Source organism: Oryzias latipes, chromosome 14 (assembly GCF_002234675.1).
Source record: "Oryzias latipes chromosome 14, ASM223467v1".
In the NCBI taxonomy this organism is placed as follows: Eukaryota; Metazoa; Chordata; class Actinopteri; order Beloniformes; family Adrianichthyidae; genus Oryzias; species Oryzias latipes.
Window position 1 is genome coordinate 228,722 of NC_019872.2, and position 21,764 is coordinate 250,485.

At 40.4% G+C, this 21,764-nt stretch overlaps 1 protein-coding gene across 4 annotated transcripts in view; it reads right to left on the reverse strand.

Moving 5' to 3' along the window:
• Positions 1 to 2,711: 2,711 nt before the first annotated feature.
• The window catches only part of hyou1 (hypoxia up-regulated 1), a 33,690-nt gene continuing 14,637 nt past the window's right edge, over positions 2,712 to 21,764 (reverse strand). For 3 of the 4 annotated variants that reach the window (XM_011492776.3, XM_004084519.4, XM_011492775.3), the window contains 10 exons: positions 19,101 to 19,158; positions 18,769 to 18,845; positions 18,517 to 18,675; positions 18,258 to 18,412; positions 18,070 to 18,157; positions 16,158 to 16,414; positions 15,995 to 16,079; positions 6,154 to 6,412; positions 4,098 to 4,205; positions 2,712 to 3,016 (listed from right to left, as the gene is read on the reverse strand). In XM_011492776.3, coding sequence (XP_011491078.1) covers positions 2,967 to 3,016; positions 4,098 to 4,205; positions 6,154 to 6,412; positions 15,995 to 16,079; positions 16,158 to 16,414; positions 18,070 to 18,157; positions 18,258 to 18,412; positions 18,517 to 18,675; positions 18,769 to 18,845; positions 19,101 to 19,158 — 1,296 coding nt within the window. In that variant the 3' untranslated portion in view covers positions 2,712 to 2,966. Of the gene's footprint in view, positions 3,017 to 4,097; positions 4,206 to 6,153; positions 6,413 to 15,994; positions 16,092 to 16,157; positions 16,415 to 18,069; positions 18,158 to 18,257; positions 18,413 to 18,516; positions 18,676 to 18,768; positions 18,846 to 19,100; positions 19,159 to 21,764 lie in introns of those variants that run through there. The other variant, XM_020699924.2, reaches the window with a different exon arrangement.

The window sequence follows — 21,764 nt, forward strand, 5'->3', positions numbered from 1 at the left end:
CATTTAGTTTTCTCAGTTTTATGTTTTATTTACATCTTCTGTTTTTAATTTTAGCATCTTGTCATGATTTTAGCCCCAGTGTTTCTTGAGGGGATCTTTTCCTCCAGGGCTTGCCGGCTTGGTCGGTGGTTCTTGCTGCAGTTGTTGCCCTTGCTGGGGCAGCTGGAGTTTAACATCGCAGCCTCACGGCTGTGAAGTGGACGCCGTTGCTGTCCCGGTGTGGGTGGGCGCTGTGGCAATGTTCTTATGGCCAAGCAGGCTCCTGGTATAAATGGATTCTCAAATACAATACAAGCCTTACATTTCTTTTAGAAGTTACTTTTATTAGTATTCATTGTGTGTGGGGTCATTGGTTTTGTGTTAATGGAGGGGAATGGGAAGTGTGTGTTGGGTTTTTATTGTAATATTGTGTGTTTTTGTTTTAAATGTTAAAGCGCTTCGAGTTGCGCAATATATGAGAAGCCCTGTTTTTATAAAGTTCGATTTGGTGGCCGACTTGACCCGCTTTAGCCCCACTGTAGAAATGTTTGAGGAAAGTCCATCAGCTGGCTTTGAAGGGTACAAGGGTACCTAGCACTATCCAAAGTGCTAGGTGATGAGAATTTTCTGTAAAATATTGTAATGGTTCCTTCAATGCAAGATACTCTGAATATCTAAAGAAAAGAAAAAAAAAAAACCCCAACTGGGGCCATTACCCAAACTGGAATTAGACTTTTATTTTCAAATAAACAATTTGTCAAAATTTCACAATTTAGCTTTATATTTACATGCTTGAAAGCATGAAAAAAATGTCCAAATATGTCATTTACCTGACTGTGGTGCAACTGGGTATGTATGGACACTCACACGTTTAAATGTCCTTCCTAAACATGTTGTGTCATTTGATGCTGCAGATACAAAAAAGCAACATTTCAAAAGCATTGTTGTGTAAAAGGTTCACACGAGACAAAGGGAAAGAAAAAGAACCACAAACCTTAAAGACCCCCCCCCCAAAAAATTTTTTAAACTCAAACATTTTTGGTTTGTGCGTTACTCATGTCCCCTAAGAAAAAAAGAATAAAACTGCAAAATCCTAAGGAGAAAGAAGTGATTTTGTTTCAATTTACAAGATGACGACAGTCTTTAAAGGGATTCGAGGTGTTCTGTCAATGTCACTGCTTTAACCCTTGTACTATCCTAGGCACTTTAACATTGGGAGTGGGGTCATCTAGACCCACTAGACAGTGCTCTGAACCTTTTTTCTTTAATGATTTGTGATCTTCACTGGTGTCCATGGATTACATGAGATCTTTCCACCTTTATCCACCTTTGTCATGGTAGGGAGAACACGTCAATGGAAGGGGGGGGGTCATCTAAGATAGCACAAGGGTTAACAACAAAAGGAATTGTGGAACTTGCAAGCATTGGGGTTGACAAGCTCCAATTATGGAGAAACATTTTTATCTAAAAAAAGTCTGAAATATCATCACAAATAATAGTTTCTGTTTAGATTAAATTGAGCTTTCAAAGACCTTTGCATTTGGCATGGGAAAAAAAGAGTGTGCATCATGCACATCACTAGCTGCATTTGCATGGACAAAAGTAATCAAAAATATTAAACACGCCCTTCGGAATACTCTGCCCCGATCAGACTTGTTTGGATCAAGATTTCTGTCCGATCGAGATAGGTGGGTTATGCAGACTGTTGATCTGCATAACCCACCAGTGTGGTGCATGGTCATTTATACCTATTGGGTTACTACTGCGCCGGCTTTTACGTCATGCATAGACAATGTGGCGTTCCAGAGAAGGCTTTGGAGCGCGAACAGGACCAGCGCCACCAAACCCTGTCTCTGAGCAGAGCAGCTGGGCTCGTAGCTTCGTGTTTGTGAGCAGGGGAGGGTGCTTTGTTACAGTGTGCGCTCCAGAGGAGGCTTCAGACCGCAGTCCGTCCGTGTCGCTCTGTGTGAGCGAGCTCCAGGACTCAGGAGAACCGTGTTTCCAAGGCGCGGCTTTGGAATGGTGTGAGCTGGCGGAAGCGGCTGTTGAATGCTGAAATGCTGGCCCACACAGTCCTGAGAAACCGTGTAAACAAATCACATGAATTTGTGTTTCCAATCGTGTCCTGACAAAATAAAGGCTGATGTTGTTCCCACATATTTATGTGCAGCCAAGATGCACATTACGGCACTGACCGCATGGATTTTAAGTGCATCCATGGCTAAGTGTTGTTAGCACGTATTAACCTTATCCAAACCCTTTTTCCGGGTCCGTTCGGCCAAGAATAAAGCACTGACCGCACATGTTAAAAAAATGAGTGAACAGGCACTTCATATTAAGAGCATGTTTAGAAGATCATCTCGCTTTACGCCGCAGCTTTGTTTTTTTTAACAACGGAACTCGCCATGTCTTCTACGGCTGTTTCCAGTATTTTAGACAGTCTTGTGCATGTCCCAAGGATTTATTCCGATTGAAAGTGTGGTGTATGTAAATGTCTGTTATACTCAGATAAAGTTTTTCAGGGCCCATGAACACAGTTCTATTCTAATCCGATCTTGGATCTAATCAAAGACATTCTGCACATGTAACCTCAGCTAGTGAAAGAGCACCAAGCCATTACACGGTTGATGTTAAAATGACGTAACTGTTTACATTTAAATCCATTCAGCAAGAGCGATTTTTAACCTTTGTTGTTTGAAGCATAATTTGGGGTTTTGTTTACCTTATGTAACTTATTATTCATGTAAAGCAGGACTTTATTTTTTACTAGATTTCTGTGGTACACATTTGTTAAAATAATCTGAGAAAGACATAGCAGAAAACCAACGGCAGATCTGAAACTTTACAATTTGTCCAAGTCATCAGTTTGCAACTTAGCAGACAGGACCAAAGAAACAACAAGCAAACAAACAAGAGCCCAACAAACTCAGACTGAAATTCAACATTTCACACGATCAATAAATAGTGAAAAATCCACAGTCCTGCTGTTATAATTCATCCTCTAAGTGGTTTTCAGGTTGTGTCTTTTCCGTCGAACCTGTAAACCAGGCACACACACAAAAAAAACACAATTACAGAACATAAGCAGAGTCTTTGGCAATCATGTTGACTGCGAAAAGAAATCATTTTTCTTGATGTAATCTCAGATGGTTATACTTGGTTAAAAAGATTAGGTATAATACACTCACTGGCCACTTTATTAGGTACACCTGTCCAACTGCTCCTTCATGCATATTTGTAATCAGCCAATCACATTGCAGCAACTTTATGCATTTAGGCATGGTCAGGACAATCTGCTGCAGTTCAAACGGAGCCTCAGAATGAGGAAGAAAGGTGATTGTAGGGATTTTGAACATGGGATGGTTTTTGGTGCCAGATGGGCTGTTCTGATAATTTCAGAAAGTCCATCCCTTTATGACCAAATTCTGATGACTACTTCCAGCAGGATGAGGCGCCATGTCATAAAGCTGGAATCATCTCAGACTGGTTTCTTGAACATGACAATGAGTTCATTGGACTTAAATGACCTCCACAGTCTCCGGATCTCAACCCCATAGAGAACCTTTGGGATGTGGTGGAATGGGAGATTGGCCATTCTGCCGACAAATCTGCAGCAACTGTGTGATGCTGTCATGTTAACATCATGGACCAAACTCTGAGGAATGTTTCCAGTACCTTTATGAATCTATGCCATCAAGGATTAAGATGGTTCTTAGGGCAAAGGGGGTCCAACCTGGTACTAGGTTGGTGAACCTATTAAAGTGGCTGGCTAGTGTACACCATTTAGAACATCCTGGCTACAGGTTAGAGCATTTCTTAGCTCTTGTGGAGCAGTTCTAGTCTGCAGTGGTTAGTATCAATCCTGAGGTAAAAGACAGAACAGTGCTGCACTGTCTGCCATATGTCCCCAAGGTGGAACAAAGAGCAACAACTGCTCATCTGAGCTAGTGTAGCTCAAACTGATTAAGAAATGAAAGTTCATTCTGATAACAAAAAATGTAACAAAGTGTGCTTCAAAGTTTTTTTTTATGTATTGTGCTACTCAGTCTCATGTCAGCTGGCACTAAACGTTGACCAGAGACTTATGACTAGGACATAACATGAAATGTAGCATGTACCTGTGAGTCCCGCCTCATCTGAAGACTGCGCTTGGCTGTCAGATCCTGGATGTATACTGCTGTCCTCTGCTGCTGGAGACTCTTCTGGCTGTACTTTTTCTGGACCTTCTGTTTTTCACAACACACATGAATACATCCATAAATAAGTGTGGCAAACATGCATATATGTACAAGAGCTGCATGCTTAAGTAAAAAAAGTCTGTTTGCATGGTTGCCAAACTTTTGTTTCAGATCATAAAACAAATGCAGATTTAAAAAAGATAACCAGTTAACATAAAAAAGTTTTTAAAATAAAGAGGAAAAAAGGAAAAGGAGAAAAAAAAATAGCCATGTAGGAAAAAGCGATGTTCCCCTAAACCTTAAAACTGGTTTAGACATGATAGAGAGATGGAGGGGGAGAGAGAACAGTTATCGATTCCACTACAAAAGATTTTTGAGCACAAACAGCTACAAATGGTAGAACAAATTAAGGTCAAAAATTTGAATTGCACATGGCAGTCAGTCTTTATCTTGTTACACTTAAAAGTGATACTCATTGGTTGTAATTAAAAGAGCTTTGATTAATTCCCCACAATCAAGTTCTCACATTTATTTGGAATTATTCAAACACCTGTTGATCCTCAACTCCTCTTATCTTCATATCCTGAAATAAGGATTTCTTTATAACTTTTCTTGAATATTTGAACATTGAGCTCATTACTTATCCCGTTCCAAAGTTTAGTGCCACACACAGAAACTTTTCTTTGTGGTTCTTATCAATTTGATCTGGAAGTTCCTACATCCCCTCAGTTTGTTCCTCCTTCATTTTCTAAGAACTGTTTCTGGATATTGAATGGTAACGATTTCCCACTGGCTCTGTGTAGAAGCTGCGTGATTGTAAAAAATCAAGAAGGTCCTACAGTTTAATATCTAATTATCCTCTAAGTTTGATACATCTTTAAATGAATGTATGATTGCTTATTGTATTGTTTTGTGCATTATTCTGTGATTCCTTGAAATAAACCAATAAAAAACATATTTAAAAGATTAAATATATGATTTCTAAGCAGAACCTGGAGAAACTAGTTCATCTTTAGCTTGACTACTGGCACAGTGTTTTTACAGGATGACCAAAAACATCCATCAGGAAACTGCAGCCTATTCAGAAACCACTTTATTGTAGTTCTGAGGTATTTCCACTGGCTGCCAGTAGATGGATTTAAATTTCTGTTACTGGTTTATAAGATTTTATGGTTTAGCCCCAAAATACTTGACTGAGCTCTGACTCCATATATATATATATCGGGTTTTTTGTCAGTTCATAGAGTCAAAACCAAACATGGAGAAGCTACATTCAGCTTCTATGCTCCACAGATCTGGAACAAAATTCCAGATGCCTTAGATCAACTGAAACACCCAGTTTCTTTAAATCCAGTTGTAAAACAGTGAAATCTGTCCAACACAAGAGGCATTCAGCTCTGATCTGCTGGCTCAGCTGTTGGACAGGACAAGTTATGAAATAAATAAATCCAGGTTAAAGACCAACCTGTTCTCAGCTGCGTATGATTAGTTTGCATTCAAAGTGTACATCCACACCGCTTCTCTAAATCAATCTTTTTAAATCTCATTTTAATGATCACTATTTTATATTTTTTGTGTTTCTTTTAATGTGTTAGCTAAATCAGAATGAACTCTTTGTACATGAACTTAACAAATAAACTTGTATTGCCTTAGTGTTACATCAAATGCAATGAGAACCACAAATTCCAAAAAGTACATGTTGTCTCCACCTGGTTTTTCTCAGAAGCCACAGAAACTAAAGCGATCATTCTATTTTTTGTTGAAACTGAGATGAGCTTTTAGGAGTTTTTGCTCAGCCGGTGCTGACTTTCAAGTCATTTTGATGCTGACATTTACTAACACTCACCTGCTCTGGGACAAGCACAACATGTGTGACACAACAAGACCATAACACAGGTTGAAACTGTTTTGCCCAAAATAATCAATAACTTTACCCAACTATGAAAAAAACAAATTTCACAGCCCTGTATGAATGTAAAGACAGTTTTTTACCTACCAGTATTAAGGTTGGAGCCTTTCCCTGTTGGTTCCGTTTCCCAGTCTTCAGCAGTGCCATTAGCCTTGCTGCTTTTCTCAGTCGTAGAGTTCTTGCCTTTGGCTTTAGCCTTTGGTTTGGCAAACTTGGCTTTGTTAAGCAAGTAGTTCACTTCTCGATCAAGCAGGGCAAGCTTCACCTCGATATCCTTGGATAACAGGATTGGTGGCTCTTGTAAAGACAGTTTCTCCTGTGCTGCTACTGTCTTGTTCTTCCATATCTGAAACACACAGAAGCAGCAGACATAAACCCAGATTTGTGGAAAGATTATATGCAGTATTTAATGTTTATTTTATTGATGTTTTATATGATCATTTTATTGGGATGACCATGGTGCAAAAGGTAAAGCAGTCGAACATCTGATCAAAAGATCACAAGTTCAGTTCCAGCCTTTCCCACCCATGTGTTGAAGTGTCCTTGGGCAAGACACTGACCCCTTCATTGCTCCTGGTGGTTTTAAATTGGCGGCAGTGGAGTCGCCATTAGTGTGTGAATGGGTAATGGGGTTGTTATTGTAAGACCTTTTGGGCCTTCTAAGAATGAAGTAAAGAGACAAGTATAACCCATTTACCATTCACTTTCCCCGTCTGGGATTCAATGTTATTCAAAGGAACAAAATACTTCTTTAAATGTTCCGCTTGCAGCATGAAGCTGCCTAGAGGCCCAGACGGACCAGAGTTAGTTGTTCAAAACCTCTGCCTTTTGTGGGATACTAGTGTATATTAATCTGGGATAGTTCCCAGATTAAGAAGTCCCTTTCCAACTACCGTAATTTCTGGACTATAAGCCGCTACTTTTTTCCTGCGCTTACAGCCCTGCGGCTTATTCAGTGACGCGGCTAATTTATGGATTTAATTGGTGGCCGCCATGTACGTACTTTCGGACTCAGTGAATGGTTTGAATTTTTCATCTAACACCAAGTACAAGTCATTTGTTTTTCAACACACTAAACAGCCAAACAGCATGGACTTGACTTCAGGTCTTAGACACTTCAGTCATGGTTCAACAGAACGAAACACGCATGCCCAGCCTCATCCCAGAATCCTTTGGTGCCATTAGACCCAACGTGCACGTGATCGCCGCTACAATATGATGAAACTTTCAAGTTAAAAGCAATCGTTAGGAGCAGCGTGAAAAAATCCACCATCACCAACAGGTTTGGAAAAGCCGCTCTGCTGCGTGATGGAGAGAACAGCGCATGCTCATTTACCTCTGAGTCATAGTGACTCAAAAAAAAACATAACTGAGGAACTTGTGAACAGAATAGAGGTCCATGCTGTTTGGCAGATGTGGGTATAGTCACATGCATGAGCCTGAGGCAAGGCTGACTCCTCCCACAGTGTGCTAATGCATCACACTTACTCTGGGAGTGAGGACGTGACTTCTCAGGTTCACCATGTTGGCTACTACATGCGGCTTGTACTCTGATGCGGCTTGTATATGTTTAAAAGCAGTTAAAAGTAGTTAAATACGTGTAAATGGGTGGGTGCGGCTTGTAATTAGTTGCGCTTTGTAGTCCGGAATATACGGTAATTAGGCACCTTGGGATGTTAAAGACCCACTCCAAGGAAAATCGCAATTTTAGTGTTTTTAACATGTTCTTGTAGCATGTTTTTTCTATGGTGGAAGGCATCAAAAAATGTATGATTAAAAGGGCATTTCTGAGCATTTCTTTATTTTTATGTCTTTATTTAAATTGTGGTGAATCAGAAGCAGACAAAAAAAAATTGCCGCCTGAAAAAGCTCCCAGTTGGGACATAGAAACTGTGATGAGGGCCACAGTCTCACTGCTCCGCTCCATTCTGATACATCCACTTGTAGACAAATAGATCCATGCATGTCAACCATGTCCTAAGACTGGCCTGGGGGCCACGTTAAAAATTTTCACCAGTCATAAAAAAATCAATCTGCGGCCCAGAGCACTTTCCAAGAACTGTGTGTACGAATACTTGATTGTGATTGGTTTCTAAAAAACATTTGGCTGAAAGCTAGGGCTGCCGCTTACAGGACAAGTGGAAATTGGCTTTTTTTTATTGATACACAAAACAACTGTGTCTGCCTAATATGCCTAATGACTGTGGCTGTTTTTAAAAAGTTTATCAAGACCCATTACCAGACGAGACATGCTAACTTTGAAAAACGAACTGGGACGGAACGGTAAGAAAACAAAGAAACTGGAAAGTGTCTTAACAGCTCAGCAGCATTCTTTTTACAAGAACTCATGAGTCAAATCAAAAGGTGAGCAACAATGATTGCAAAGCACTGCAGACCTTTTACTAATGGGGAATTTATTCAAAACTGCGTTATGAAAATGGTGGAGAACATTTGTCCTGAGGAGAAGCTGAAGCTTGCTAATGTTTGCCTAGCTCGGAACACTGTGGTCTGGGGAACTGAAGACACTTAATCTGATATTAAAAGAAAGTTTGAGGCAAAAGGATCAGAGTTTGAGTTTTTTTACTAGCCTACGATGAAAGCACAGACACATCCAACACGTCTAATTATTTTTAAAAGGAGAGGAAAATTTCTCTGTGTGCCCAGACCACCTGCAGACTGAGCTCATTGAGATGCAGTGTGACGTTGAGCGTTGCAGTTGAGACCAACAGCTCCCTCTTGTCAACTTTTACAGCCAGCTGGATAAAGGCAGCTTTCAACAGATGCAAACATTCACTTTAACAAAAAGGTTTAGCTTGTTTTGCTTGACATACTTGTGTTATGAATGTTAATAAGAACCGCATGAGGACAAGACCAAGTGCCTCTAAGTTGCTGGACATCTTGCGCATGAAACCATTCTTTGAGGCAAATATGGCCCTTTTGCTGTCTCAGTATTAGCCATCACATAAGTGCAGAGTTGTTATGTATTCAGTCTTCTGTGGTGAATCAGTTCTAATTAAAGCTACAAGTAGCATTTAGCGGGCCCGAGCACGAGCGACGACCCGTTCGAGCCATTTCACGTAGCTGCAACCACCTGCTTCACACAAAGGAAGCGTCGAGATGTCGCATTCAGTAACAGTAGTTGTAGTAGTAATAGTCGCATTCAGTAGTGTCTCCGTCCTGACTGAAAGTCTGTGCTGATCAGCTATAATAATATTAATCCATTTTATTTAAAGCGCCTTTCAAAAAACCCAAGGAAACTTTACAAAACAAAGGTTAAAAAAAGACATTAAAAGCACAATAAAAATAATAGTTAAAATAAAAAGTGAATCAGGATGGGAAGGCAGAAATGAACAGATGGGTTTTGAGTTTAGATCTGAAAGTAGGCAGAGAGTCTATGTTACGGAGATCAGGAGGGAGGGAATTCCAGAGTTTGGGAGCCGAGCAGCTGAAGGCTCGGCTTTTGGACCAGTTGGAGCTTATTGAGGGTTTTTTGGGGGAGACCAAAGAGGAGAGAATTACAGTAATCTAAACGGGAAGTGACCAGACTGTGGACCAGGATAGACGCAGAGGGGACAGTAAGGGAGGGGCGTAGACTATTAATGTCACGTAGATGGAAATGGGCTGACCGAGTAATGTTCTTGAGCTACTTGTTTGTTCTTGTTTATACCATTTTAAAAAAAATAGTCAAAATGATTTTAATGTGGTCGTGTTTTGAGATGAAGGTGCTTATCTATGCTTTATTTCATGTTATTTTGAATATTGCAACTGTATGTTTAGGTCAAAAATATGATTAACAGCTTCATGTTGTCTAGTGATGTAAAGTTTTTAACCTAATTAAACCTAAACATGCCACCCTGTTACTAATCCAGTTGATATGGTTCTCCATCTGTGTCTAAAGCGACATTCACACTGCAGGGCTTAATGCTCAATTCTGATTCTTTGAAAAAAATTGATTTTTTTTGCAAGGCCGTTCACATTTCCAATTAAATGTGAATTTTTGTGATCTCCTGTGTGACCATGAAACCCAGAAGTGCCCCACATGCGCAGAATAGTCCTTAACAGTGAACGACGTCACTCGTTTGTGGAAGTAGCTAACGTTAACAGTGGATGTCAACAACAGTGTTGCCAATAGCAGAGCTCTTTTTGCATTATTACATTCATTTTCACAGAGGAGCCAGAACAATAACAATTTTCTCATTTTAAGAAGTCATTGGAGCCAGGATCGTCTGTACCCACTGTTGTGGAATGGAGATGTGAATGTGCTGGGGCCGCACCTGTGTGTGTGCGTAAGGGAGAGGAGAGAGCGCGTGCAGCGCAGGAGGGAGTGAGAGGGGGCAGCGGAAGTGTGTTGGGGGCGCGCATTCATGTTGTGTGTTATGGAGGAAGGAGGACCGTGATAAAAGAAGGTTTACCCCAGAATAAATGCAATTGACCCACTCTAGAGAATCTGAGGGTCCAAACGGGGAAGTGAACCCCCGCAGGAGGGTCCGCCTTTGGCCCTGAAGAAGGTCTCCCCCGCGCTTCTGACCACGGTCGGAAAGGAAAAAAATTAATCGCGGGAAAGGTTCAACACCACGCTCTCCCTTTTAGCTGGAATTTTTTTCAAAAACCGCCCGGTTGCGATAAGAGCCATGGAGTTTGGCCTGAATAGAGCCGTCACCCCAAACAGTAATCCAATCGGTGACCTCACTTCCCTTCCACTGACTGGTCTCAGCAGCATCGTCTGCCATGGTTGTTGTTTACGTTCTAGTTCCCGCCTACTTCAACGCAGATTGATTATGTTTGTAGCGTATCGATGATGTACTGGTCGGATTCATGTGGCCTGGCCGGTCAGACAGAGGTCACATTTCAAAAGATCGGATACGTATCGGATTCAGGTCCACATACCCAAGTGGTCTGGGTCGCACTTGAAAAGATCGGATCTGTGTCGTTCAGACTGTCATGAAAAGATCAAATACACCCTCAGAAGTGATGACTTGGGGATTTTTTTTAAAAAAGCTGCTAAAAACATGTATTTTTAAGATTTCATTCTCTAATTTGGGTTTTACATTTTGTATGTTCATTTTTTGTGCTTTTGTTGGGATATATATGTGTATATATATATATGTTTGGTGTGAGGTTGGGTTTTTTTTTTTTGGAGCATATCCATGTTTCATTTGTAGAAAAAAAAAAGTGTTGAGTTGCATTTTGGATTAATAAAAATAAAACAATGATTAGTACTAAAGATATATAAAATACATTACAAAGTGAAAAAGCAGTCTTTCAGTGTTGAACTGGCTTTTTGTGGCCATATTTTAACTCATCTGATCCTTGTTTGTCACTACTGGCTATTTAACATATGAGCTGGAACCCTGCAGCGGGAAATGTGAGCCGTGCAGCAGGCCTGACTGAAGTGAAGCTTTTGCATGTAAGAGGAAAAAAAAAATCTTAAAATTGACCAGTTCAATTTAAAATTGTGAAAAAATTCAGGGACCATTCGAACATGTTCCGCTATATACAGTGAGGTCAATAAGTATTTGATCACCCTTTGATTTAGCGAGTTCTCCCACTTAGAAAACATGGAGGGGTCTAAAATTGTTATCATAGGTGCATTTCCACAGTGAGAGACAATCTGAAAAAACATTCAGAAATCACGTACAATTTTATTAAACAATTTATTTGTATATTACTGTGACAAATGAGTATTTAATCACTTGATTATTATCAGAAATCTATCTGGATTTCTGAGCAGCAAAGACCTGCTGTTCTGCTTTTAAATAGTCCAACTCCACTCTGCTCATGATTCTAAATTAGTGGCACCTGTTTGAGGTCGTTCGCTTGCATAAAGGCACCTGTGCCCCCCCACAATCAGTCAGAAGTCTAACTACAGACATGGGCAAAACCAAAGAGCTGTCAAAAGACACAAAAGACAAAATTGTAGACCTTCAAAGCTGGAAGTGGCTACGGGGCAATTGCCAAGCAGCTTGGTGAGAAAAGAACAACTGTTGGAGCAATTGTCAGAAAATGGTAGAGGCTAATGATGACTGTCAATGTCCCTCGGACTGGGGCCCCCTCGCAAGATCTCACCTCGTGGGGTATCGATGATGCTAAGGAAGGGGAAGAATCAGCCCAGGACTACACGGGAGGAGCTGGTCAATGACCTGAACAGAGCTGGGACCACCGTTTCCAAGGCTACTATAAGTAAAACATTAAAACGTCATGGTTTTAAAATCATGTATCGCACGGAAGGTTCCCCTGCTGAAGTCAGCCCATGTCAAGGCTCGTCTGAAGTTTGCCAATGACCATCTTGATGATCCAGAGGAGTCATGGGAGAAAGTCTTGTGGTCAGATGAGACCAAAATAGAACTTTTAGGTCTTAACTACATTCGGCGTGTTTGGGAGAGGAAGACGGAGGAGCATCATCCCAAGAACACCATACCTACAGTGAAGCACGGGGGTGGAAGCATCATGCTCTGGGGGAGTTTTTCTGCACAGGGGACAGGACGACTGCACTGTTTGAAGGAGAGGATGAACGGGGCTCTGTATTGTGAGATATTGGGCAAAAACCTCCTTACCTCAGTCAGAGTGTTGAAGATGGGTCATGGCTGGGTCTTTCAGAATGACAATGACCCGAAGCACACAGCCAAGAAAACCAAGGAGTGGCTCCGTAAAAAGTATATCAAGGTCCTGGAGTGGCCTAGCCAGTCTCCAGACCTAAATCCAATAGAGAATCTTTGGAAAGAGCTGAAATTCCATGTTGCTCAGCGAGAGCCCTAAACCCTGACAGATCTAGAGAAGATCTGTATGGAGGAATGGGCCAAAATCCCTGCTGCAATGTGTAGAAACCTAGTGAAGAACTACAGGAACCGTTTGACCTCTGGAATTATTAACAAAGGCTTCTGTACCAAACATTAAAGTTGTTTAACTCAAGTGATTAAATACTTATTTGTCACAGTAATATACAAATAAATTGTTTAATAAAATTGTACAATGTGATTTCTGAATGTTTTTTCAGATTCTGTCTCTCACTGTGGAAATGCACCTATGATGAAAATTTTAGACCCCTCCATGTTTTCTAAGTGGGAGAACTTTCTAAATCACAGGGTGAACAAATACTTATTGACCTCACTGTACGTCTGTGAAGTTTGGTGTCAATATTTGAAAAATAAGTTATGATAAAAAATATTTGTTTGGAGTCCAGATGGAAAAAAACAGATTTTTTGATAAATAAAATTGTCTTAAAATTCATCTTATTATCTATGTTACATCTGTAAGAGTGTACCGAGGTTGAGTTTTGTTTTGGAACATATTCATATGTTTTGTATGTTTCCATCTGATGAACATGCCCTGAAAAAAATCAGGCTTGTACGTTAAAGCATATGGTGGGGCTCGCAAAAACAAATTTTGCAGGTGGCGCTATCGAGCCATTTTTGTGCACCAATGCCGCTCTCCCATAAAATACGAAATTTTTTGCGACTTCTGATGAGTGTGCAAAATTTGGTGAGTTTTTGGGGATCTTAAAGGCCTCAAAAAGGCGACTCTTCGGGCAGAAGAAAAAAAATAAGAAAAATAAACCTAACAGATACAATAGGGTCCTTGCACTACGTGCTCGGGCCCTAAAAATCGCAGTCTTTTTATGCGATTAACCTAAAGTGCTTTGTACTGAAAAATATATCTTAAGTTTTCAGTTCAGTTAAAATGTAAATGTTTACAGTGAGCATTTAATAGTGAATAAATTTTAAAATTTCATAGTAACTCAGATTTCCAATTAATCAATTTTTATTTTTCAGACAGACTTTTTCTGAATTTTATTTCTAGTCTAGTCTTCTAGTAAAAATCTATTTAGATGTGTTTGTGTTCCATGTGAAAAAAATGCAACTACCACTGCAATTCACCTGTTCATTTGCAGTATGCACAGAGATGGCAAACTACCTTTCTCCGGAGAACCATGGCCTCAGATTTAGAGGTGCTGACCCTCATACCAGCCGCTTCACACTCGTGCAGAAACCTTCCCAATGCACACTGGAGGTCCCGGCTCGATGAAGCTAACGGGACATCGTCATCTGCAAAGAGCAGAGAGGAAATCCTGTGGTCCCAAAACCCTCTGGCCCCATTGCTACACCTAGAAATTCTGTCCATAAAAACTATGAACAGAACCGGTGATAAAGAGCATCCCTGCCGGAGTCCAACATGCACCGGGAACAGGTCTGACTATCTGCCGGCTATGTGAACCAAGCTCTTGCTCCGGTCATACAGCGACCAGACAGCCCTCAGTAAGGCTCCCTGCACCCCATACTCCCAGAGCACCCCCCACAGGATACCACAGGAGACACGGTTGAACGCCTTCTCCAAATCCACGAAACACATATGGACTGGACGAGCAAACTCCAACGAACCCTCCAGAACCCTGAAGAGGGTGTAGAGCTGGTCCACTGTTCCACAACCAGGACGGTTGGATCCTGGATCTGATGTTTGATTATCGGTTGTTGAACCCTAACACTATGGAACCGTGATATGAGGTACAACTCCATCCCTTTTAATAAATGGTCATAAAAGTTGAAATGAGTTTTTTCGACAGTATCTGGTGGTTAATCGTACCAAGTTTTTCTGAGGACAAGAAAAATGTTCATTTCATTTTCTTCAATTTCATTGTACAATGGACAATGACAAAAGCAAATCTGATACTGAGGGAAGTATACAACTAGTTACCTTTGGCATTTGGGGATTGGTGTGATAGCAGCACTTTTCTAACGGTCTGGAAATGTTCCATTTGCACAATGAATAATGATGTCTAATGGGTGAAAGGAGAGGTTGTTTGAGTTTTACAGATAGCGGGGCGGGCTGGGGGATCAATCAGCCCCCTCCTGGGGAGATTGTGGGGGTGTCTGTGGGAATGGGGGGGGGGGGGGGGGCGTTGGTGGGACGAGACCTGAGATGTTTGGCGAGTTGGGGTGGTCCCCAGACAACCATGGGTTCACTGCAGGGGTGTCCAAACTACAGCCCGTGGGTCTGTTTTTAGTGGCCCGCAGCAAATTTTGAAAATATAATTGAATATGGCTCGCACGTGGCGCTTGAGCTCAACTCTGTTGCACTTCTCAGTTTCAACACTAGATGGAGTCGGTCACAGAAAGGTGCTTCTCCACTAAAAGAAAAAAATGCAAAGAAGAATATTTACGAGTCACCAGAGATGGCAGCACCGAAAAAACGCAAGATAGCAAGTGAATGTAGAAGATTTCAAACACGGTGGGAAAATGAATATTTCTTTAAAGCAGTGTTTCTCAAATAGTGGGGCGTGCCCGAAGCGATGCCAGCCCCCCCCACCCCCCACCCCCCACCCGTAAGCCCTTTTTTTTGGTCTACTTTTCTGAGAAAACAGGACTTCGACTCTTTATAAACTACAAAATCGTGCACTCTGCCAGTCAACCACACTAACGGCTACGTATGTAAAGATCTGCTGGCTTCAGCTGCTCAATAAACCTGTCCTGAACTGCCTGGTTGGAATGAGGTTTCATTGTCTGAGTGAATGTTTCATTTTGACCTGCGCTTGTTTTATGTGGCATAGATCAGCATCACTGCTCCACTGAGAGCAATGTTCTTCACATTATAGGAGAGTTAAAAATACACAGTAATCATGTGTCAATATGTCAACTCTTGTCCAGACCTTTGCTCATTTTTCTGTATTTGGCCCTCACCAAAAAAACTTTGGACACCCCTGGTTTACTGCCTCGAACCCATGTGACTTTTGGACAAACCACAGAAGTAAATTCGGATAGAACAAAAGGAAACCCAAATCATGGTGGGCGAACAAAATACTGCATGACCAGGGAATACTAGTTATAAAGAGCCTCTTTCAAATATATCACATTAAAAAGGCCAAATTCTGCTATACTTAGAAAAAAATGATAAAACCACACCCTAAACACCCATGGGCCCTGGAAACAAAACCTACCGTTGTTTCATTGATGACTTTTTCAAGCATATTCAGCTCAACCTCAGTGAAGATCTGGTCATCTTCTGGAATTTGTTTGGCACTCCTAAAAAAAAAAGTTATCAATGTAAACTACTGGGCAACCTTAAAATACTTTTCCATTTTAATTCCAGTTTAAAATTACCTTAAAAAAAAAGTGGACGTGTTGAGCAAGCTTTCCAGTGCAGCCAGTCGGTCTGGCCATTTGCGTCGCTCCTCTACTCTGAAAAACATGTCTTTGCACAGACCTTTTAGCTGGGACAGCTTTTCTTTAAGTTGCTTTGTGGTGGCTGCATAGCCTTCCTCATCCATCCACTCAGACACCTCAGTCAGTTTGGCAGCGATTTGCTCCTTCTCCTGGTCACTCACCACCTGACTATAATCCTCCTGGTACAACTTATCCTAGAAAAAATAGAAGGTATGTTTAGAGAGAAGAAACAAAGAAACTGTATGCTTTTATTGCTTTTATTTTTAAATTACCCACGTTTGGCATGCTGTCTAATAGAAAACAATTCAATAGAGAAGGTTATCCCTCTATACCAGTGGTTGTTAAACTTTTTCTCTTGTTCCCCCCTTTGGAGGAGGAAAATGCCCCCCCCCCCCCCCCCCTCTCAGATATGGGAAAAGTTTGAGAAAGAATCATCGCAAGGAAGACATGTACAAAGTGAATGATCCTTCTAAAAAATAAATACATTTATTAAAGGATCATTTACTTTGCATATCTTCAAACTGTGGGGCACACCTCGGGGGGGGGGGGGGGGGGGTGTTCTCTAACTGTGGTCAGAAGATGCAGAGGAGATCTTCTCGAGGGCTGAAGGCTGATCTTACCATGGGGTTCACTTCCCCGTTAGAACCCTCAGAGCGGGTTAACAAAAAAAAAAAAAAAATAGTCTCAGTTCTTTAACTTTCGTTTTTACTTTTTACCCAAAACGTCGCTCGCGCACACACGCGCACGCACGCCCCCCTCCATTCTTCAACAAATCTGATCACAGTTGCAGAGAAAGGCCGGTGTAGTTATCCAATCCGAACCAGTTGCGGGTGCGAATTCTGGGCGGCATTACCGTCTGAAGACATAACTATTGTTGTTAATGGTGGCTTTACGGTTCTTTTTACAACTTTAAAACCGCTGTTAACAACAATAACTACGTCTTTAAATGTCACAGTTAGGATTCGGTTAATGTAAGTGACGCAGGACCCGCGGTCTGACGTCCACACATTATTCCCCCCTCTGCCCCTCCTCCCCTCACAGCCTTCTCCCACCTGATTACACGCGCCCCCCCTGAGATGCCACCCCACAGTTTGGGAACCACTGCTCTATACTAACACCTTCTGATCCATCTAAGAGTTAAAGCACAAGGTTGTTTCTTTTTAACATTGTATTACTCAAAACCAAAAACAGCTGTTTAGGGGTTCACATAAACAAAAAAAAGTACTCCAGTAAGGCAGATTTCTATTGTATAATGTATACCGTATTGTATACAGTATACTGTAATTTATTTAGCACTTCATTCCTTTCTATAAATCTACTTTTTGATTTTTTTCAGGTAAAAAGAACCAAAATGTGTTACAACTACATGCTAGATGCAGTTTTAAAATGGGATTAAGATCAAATGCATTTGTTCTACAGAGATCAAGCATTTTGCATTCATTCCAAAGGGTCCACAAATGACATCAGATGCCTTTTCTACTTTAAACATTACTTAACCTGACAATTCATAGAAAAAAAAAAAATTAAGCCACAATTCCGTTCCCAAATATGACAAATACCTGGAAGCTACAAAAACTAAAATTCCTAAAAAAGACCAGAGCTGTTGGTATCGCAAGGAAGCAATTTCCCAATCCAACTCTATAGTCAAGCCAGGTTTTACACACAAAAAATATGGTCATTTTGATTTTATCACAGATTAAATTTCAACATTTGTGTTTGTTTTTTTTCTAGCAGGTGGTGGACTCCTCCATTCTCAATCATGCCCAATTGGCAATTTTTACACTTATTTGAGATGCGAGTGCAAATACTTCTCAAAAACAATGGGAAAAAACTATCACGGTTTTGTTACCTGGGTCTCAAAGATAAATGCTTCCAGGTTGTTCAGTGACTTTTCCCGTTCCTGTTTAGCCAGATCCCTGTTGGTCAAATCCTGCAACCTAAAAAAAACAAAACAAAAAACCATACAAATGTTTTATGATGTCGACACAATTCCAAACTACGTCAGTAAAACATACTTAAGTGAAATCACTATCTTACTTCTTTTTAGAAGATGCCAAGTCATCAGGAGTGGGGTTCAGAATGTCATTAATAATCTGTTCCACAGTGATTTCCTCAGAGATCTTGCTCTTTTTTTGCAGTTTGGCCTTTTTCTCTGGCTCTGCTTTTCCATGTTTCTCTGCATCTTTTTCCTCCTTTTCCAAATTACACAAAATGTTACAGCAAAGCATGCACAATTAACCAGTGTTTAATTTGCAGAAAATAATTTTATAAATGTTACGTATAATTTAATTCGTACGGTGGGGTCTTTTTTGTCATTTGATTCCTCCTCCTTTTCCTGGAGTTTCTCATCCTCTGAACTTTTCTCAAAATCACTTTGCGTGTCCTTTGCAGCTTCCTCCTTCTGACTCTCATCCTTGTTGTCCTTTCTAGAGTCTAAAGGCGTTTCCTCATCATCCTTAAGATAGGAAAATTAGCACAAGAGAAATACATGACAGAGTGAAAAGGTTTCTCACTTAATCTCCGAAAGTACGAAAATTTGTTTAAATACCTGGACAGGCTCAGTTAAATTTACAGTGGGGTCAGATGACCCACCACCAAACAATGTGGAAATTGTGTTCCCCAGTCCTACAATTCAGAAAATTACCAAATCATTGAATGGGTACTTAAATATAAAACATGAAAATATTCAGTAGGCAAAACAGATACAGCTCTACCCCAGCAGACCATGAATTTCTAACATCAACAGAGCTAAAAAGCTGAAATTTTGTTTTTTGTTAAAGTGAAGAGTGGAGTCACCCAAACGTCTACCTTAAAGTTGCCATTAACTTTACCAGTTATTAATGAAATAACAATTTTCAATATTTCTCTTTTACCACTTACTTGTTAAAGTAGATTCTTCTTCTTTCTCATCTACAGTTGTTTCAAAGACAGACTCCACCTGAAGATAAGAAAATCATTTCAACAACATATGCTTAAGGTTTGGTTTCTGCAATCATTCTTCCACCAAAGGTGAAAAAGGGTGTAAAATGTACAACTTGCAAGTGCAAAGAATTTTAAAATCAGGAAGATATTAAACCTTATTTTGGTAACAAGAAAGTATTTGTTGGTACCACTAATTGTGAATAAGATAAGGCAGTGGTCCCCAACCCCAAGGCTACAGACCGGTAGTGATCTATGGGTCACTTGTTACAGAGACACAAAGAAAAGAAAAATTATTTTGTTTATGCATTGATTTTTATACAATTATTTGATTCTGAAACAAGTTTTATTTTGTAAAATTCCTCGATTCTCTTCAACAAATCTTTCTATAAATTTTGACCTCAATGAAATGCCTAAAGCCTATGTCTCACCCATCGTTACAGGAGTTATTCTGTACAAGTGGTGCAGGTTTATGGGATGTCCAGGCCAAAGGAGGGTTGTAGAGAGGAGATGCTGGTTCAAGGCCCACGTTAATGGGAGCATGTCCCAAAGTTCCTTGTTTGGCCACCTCAAGGGATGTCATTAAAAATGGAATGTACGATTGTCTGCGTGTGATAAGTGTATCTGGAAGTCTTCATAAGGCTAATAGAAATTGCATACACTTATGATGCATTACTCATGATGCACTTCAAACTCAATGCAGATTCAATAACCCAAAGATACTTATTTGTGGCATTTCTTCTGATTTGTGAAAAACTTCTGAAAGGGACATTTAATATTTCAGCTTTGCATGTTAAGAAACCTGAACAGGGGCCTGTAGAAAATACTAGTACAGTGGTGGACAAAATAGTTGGTACCCCTCAGTTAAAGAAAGAAATTCCAAAATGCTCACTGAAATGACTTGAAAGGTTCAAAAGTAACAATAAATTAAAATTTATGAAAATTAAATCATCAAATTCAGCCATTACTTTTGAGTTGATGATTAACAGAATTATTAAAAAAAAAAAACTAAATGAAATAGGGCTGGACAAAAATGATGGTACCTCCATAAAAGACTGAGAACTAATTGCCCAGAAAGCCAAGGAGAGAATTGTCAAGGACATTAGAAACACAATTATAGACAAACATGGTAAAGGTAAAGGCTATAAAACCATCTCTAAGCAGCTTGGAGTTCCTGTGACCACAGTGGCACATATTATTCAGAAGTTTAAGACCCACGGGACAGTAACCAACCTCCCTGGACAATGGAAGAGGAACATTGATGACAAATTGATGAGACGGATAGTTGGAACTGTATCCAAAGAGCCCAGAACAACCTCCAAAGACATTAAAGGTGAACTCCTAGATCAAGGTACATCAGTGTCAGATCGCACCATTCCTCGTTGTTTGAGCCAGAGTGGACTTCATGGGAGACGACCAAGGAGGACACCGCTGTTGAAAGGAAATCAGAAAAAAGCCAAGGAGGACACCACTGTTGAATGGAAATCATGAAAAAGCCAAGGAGGACACCACTGTTGAATGGAAATCAGAAAAAAGCCAGACTGGAATTTGCAAAAATGCATGTTGACAAGCCACAAAGCTTCTGGGAAAATGTCCTTTGGACAGATGAGACAAAACTGGAGCTTTTTGGTAAGGCACATCAGCTCACTGTTCGTAAACTCAAAAATGAAGCATCCAACCAAAAGAACACTGTCCCTACTGTGAAACATGGAGGGGGCTCAGTTCTGTTTTGGGGCTGCTTTGCTGCATGGGTGCACAGGGTGTCTTGAAGTTGTGCAAGTTAAGATGAAATCTACAGATTATCAAGACATTCTAGGTAGAAATGTGCTGCCTAGTGTCAGAAAGCTTGGTCTCAGTCGCAGGTCATGGGTCTTCCAACAGGACAAAGATCCAAAACACACAGCCAAGAACCCCCAAGAATGGCTCAGAGAAAAGCGTTGGACTATTCTGAAGTGGCCTTCTATGAGCCCAGATCTGAATCCCATTGAACATCAGTGGAAGGAGCTGAAACATGCCATTTGGAGAAGACAGTCGTCAAACCTGAGACAACTGGAGCAGTTTGCTCATGAGAATACCTGTGGACAGGTGCAGAAGGCTCATTGACAAATACAGAAACCGTTTCATAGCAGTGATTGCCTCAAAAGGTTGTGCAACAAAATATTAAGTTATGGGTACCATAATTTTTGTCCAGCCCTATTTCATTAGTTTGTTTTTTTAAATAATTCTGTTAATCAAAAAAATCAAAAGTAATGACTGATTTTGATGATTTAATTTTCAATAAAGTTTAATTTATTGTTACTTTTGAACGTTTCAAGTCATTTCAGTGAGCATTGTGGACTTTTAACTGAGGGGTACTAACTATTTTGTCCACCACTGTATGTCAAAGACACTGAGTCAAGCCAGAATAAAAAGAAATGACTTATCGGTTTCCCTGTAAACACAATCAAAGCCAGAGTAGTCTCTGTGCTAAAATGGCATTCTATGAAAAAAAAAAAAAACAATTCTGCTTTTAATGAAATTTTACATATCAAACAACTTTTACAAATCAACACTGTTATTGAATCCGTTTCCTCTAAACCAGGGGTTGGCAACCGTTACCACTCAGAGTCATTTGGATCAGTTTCC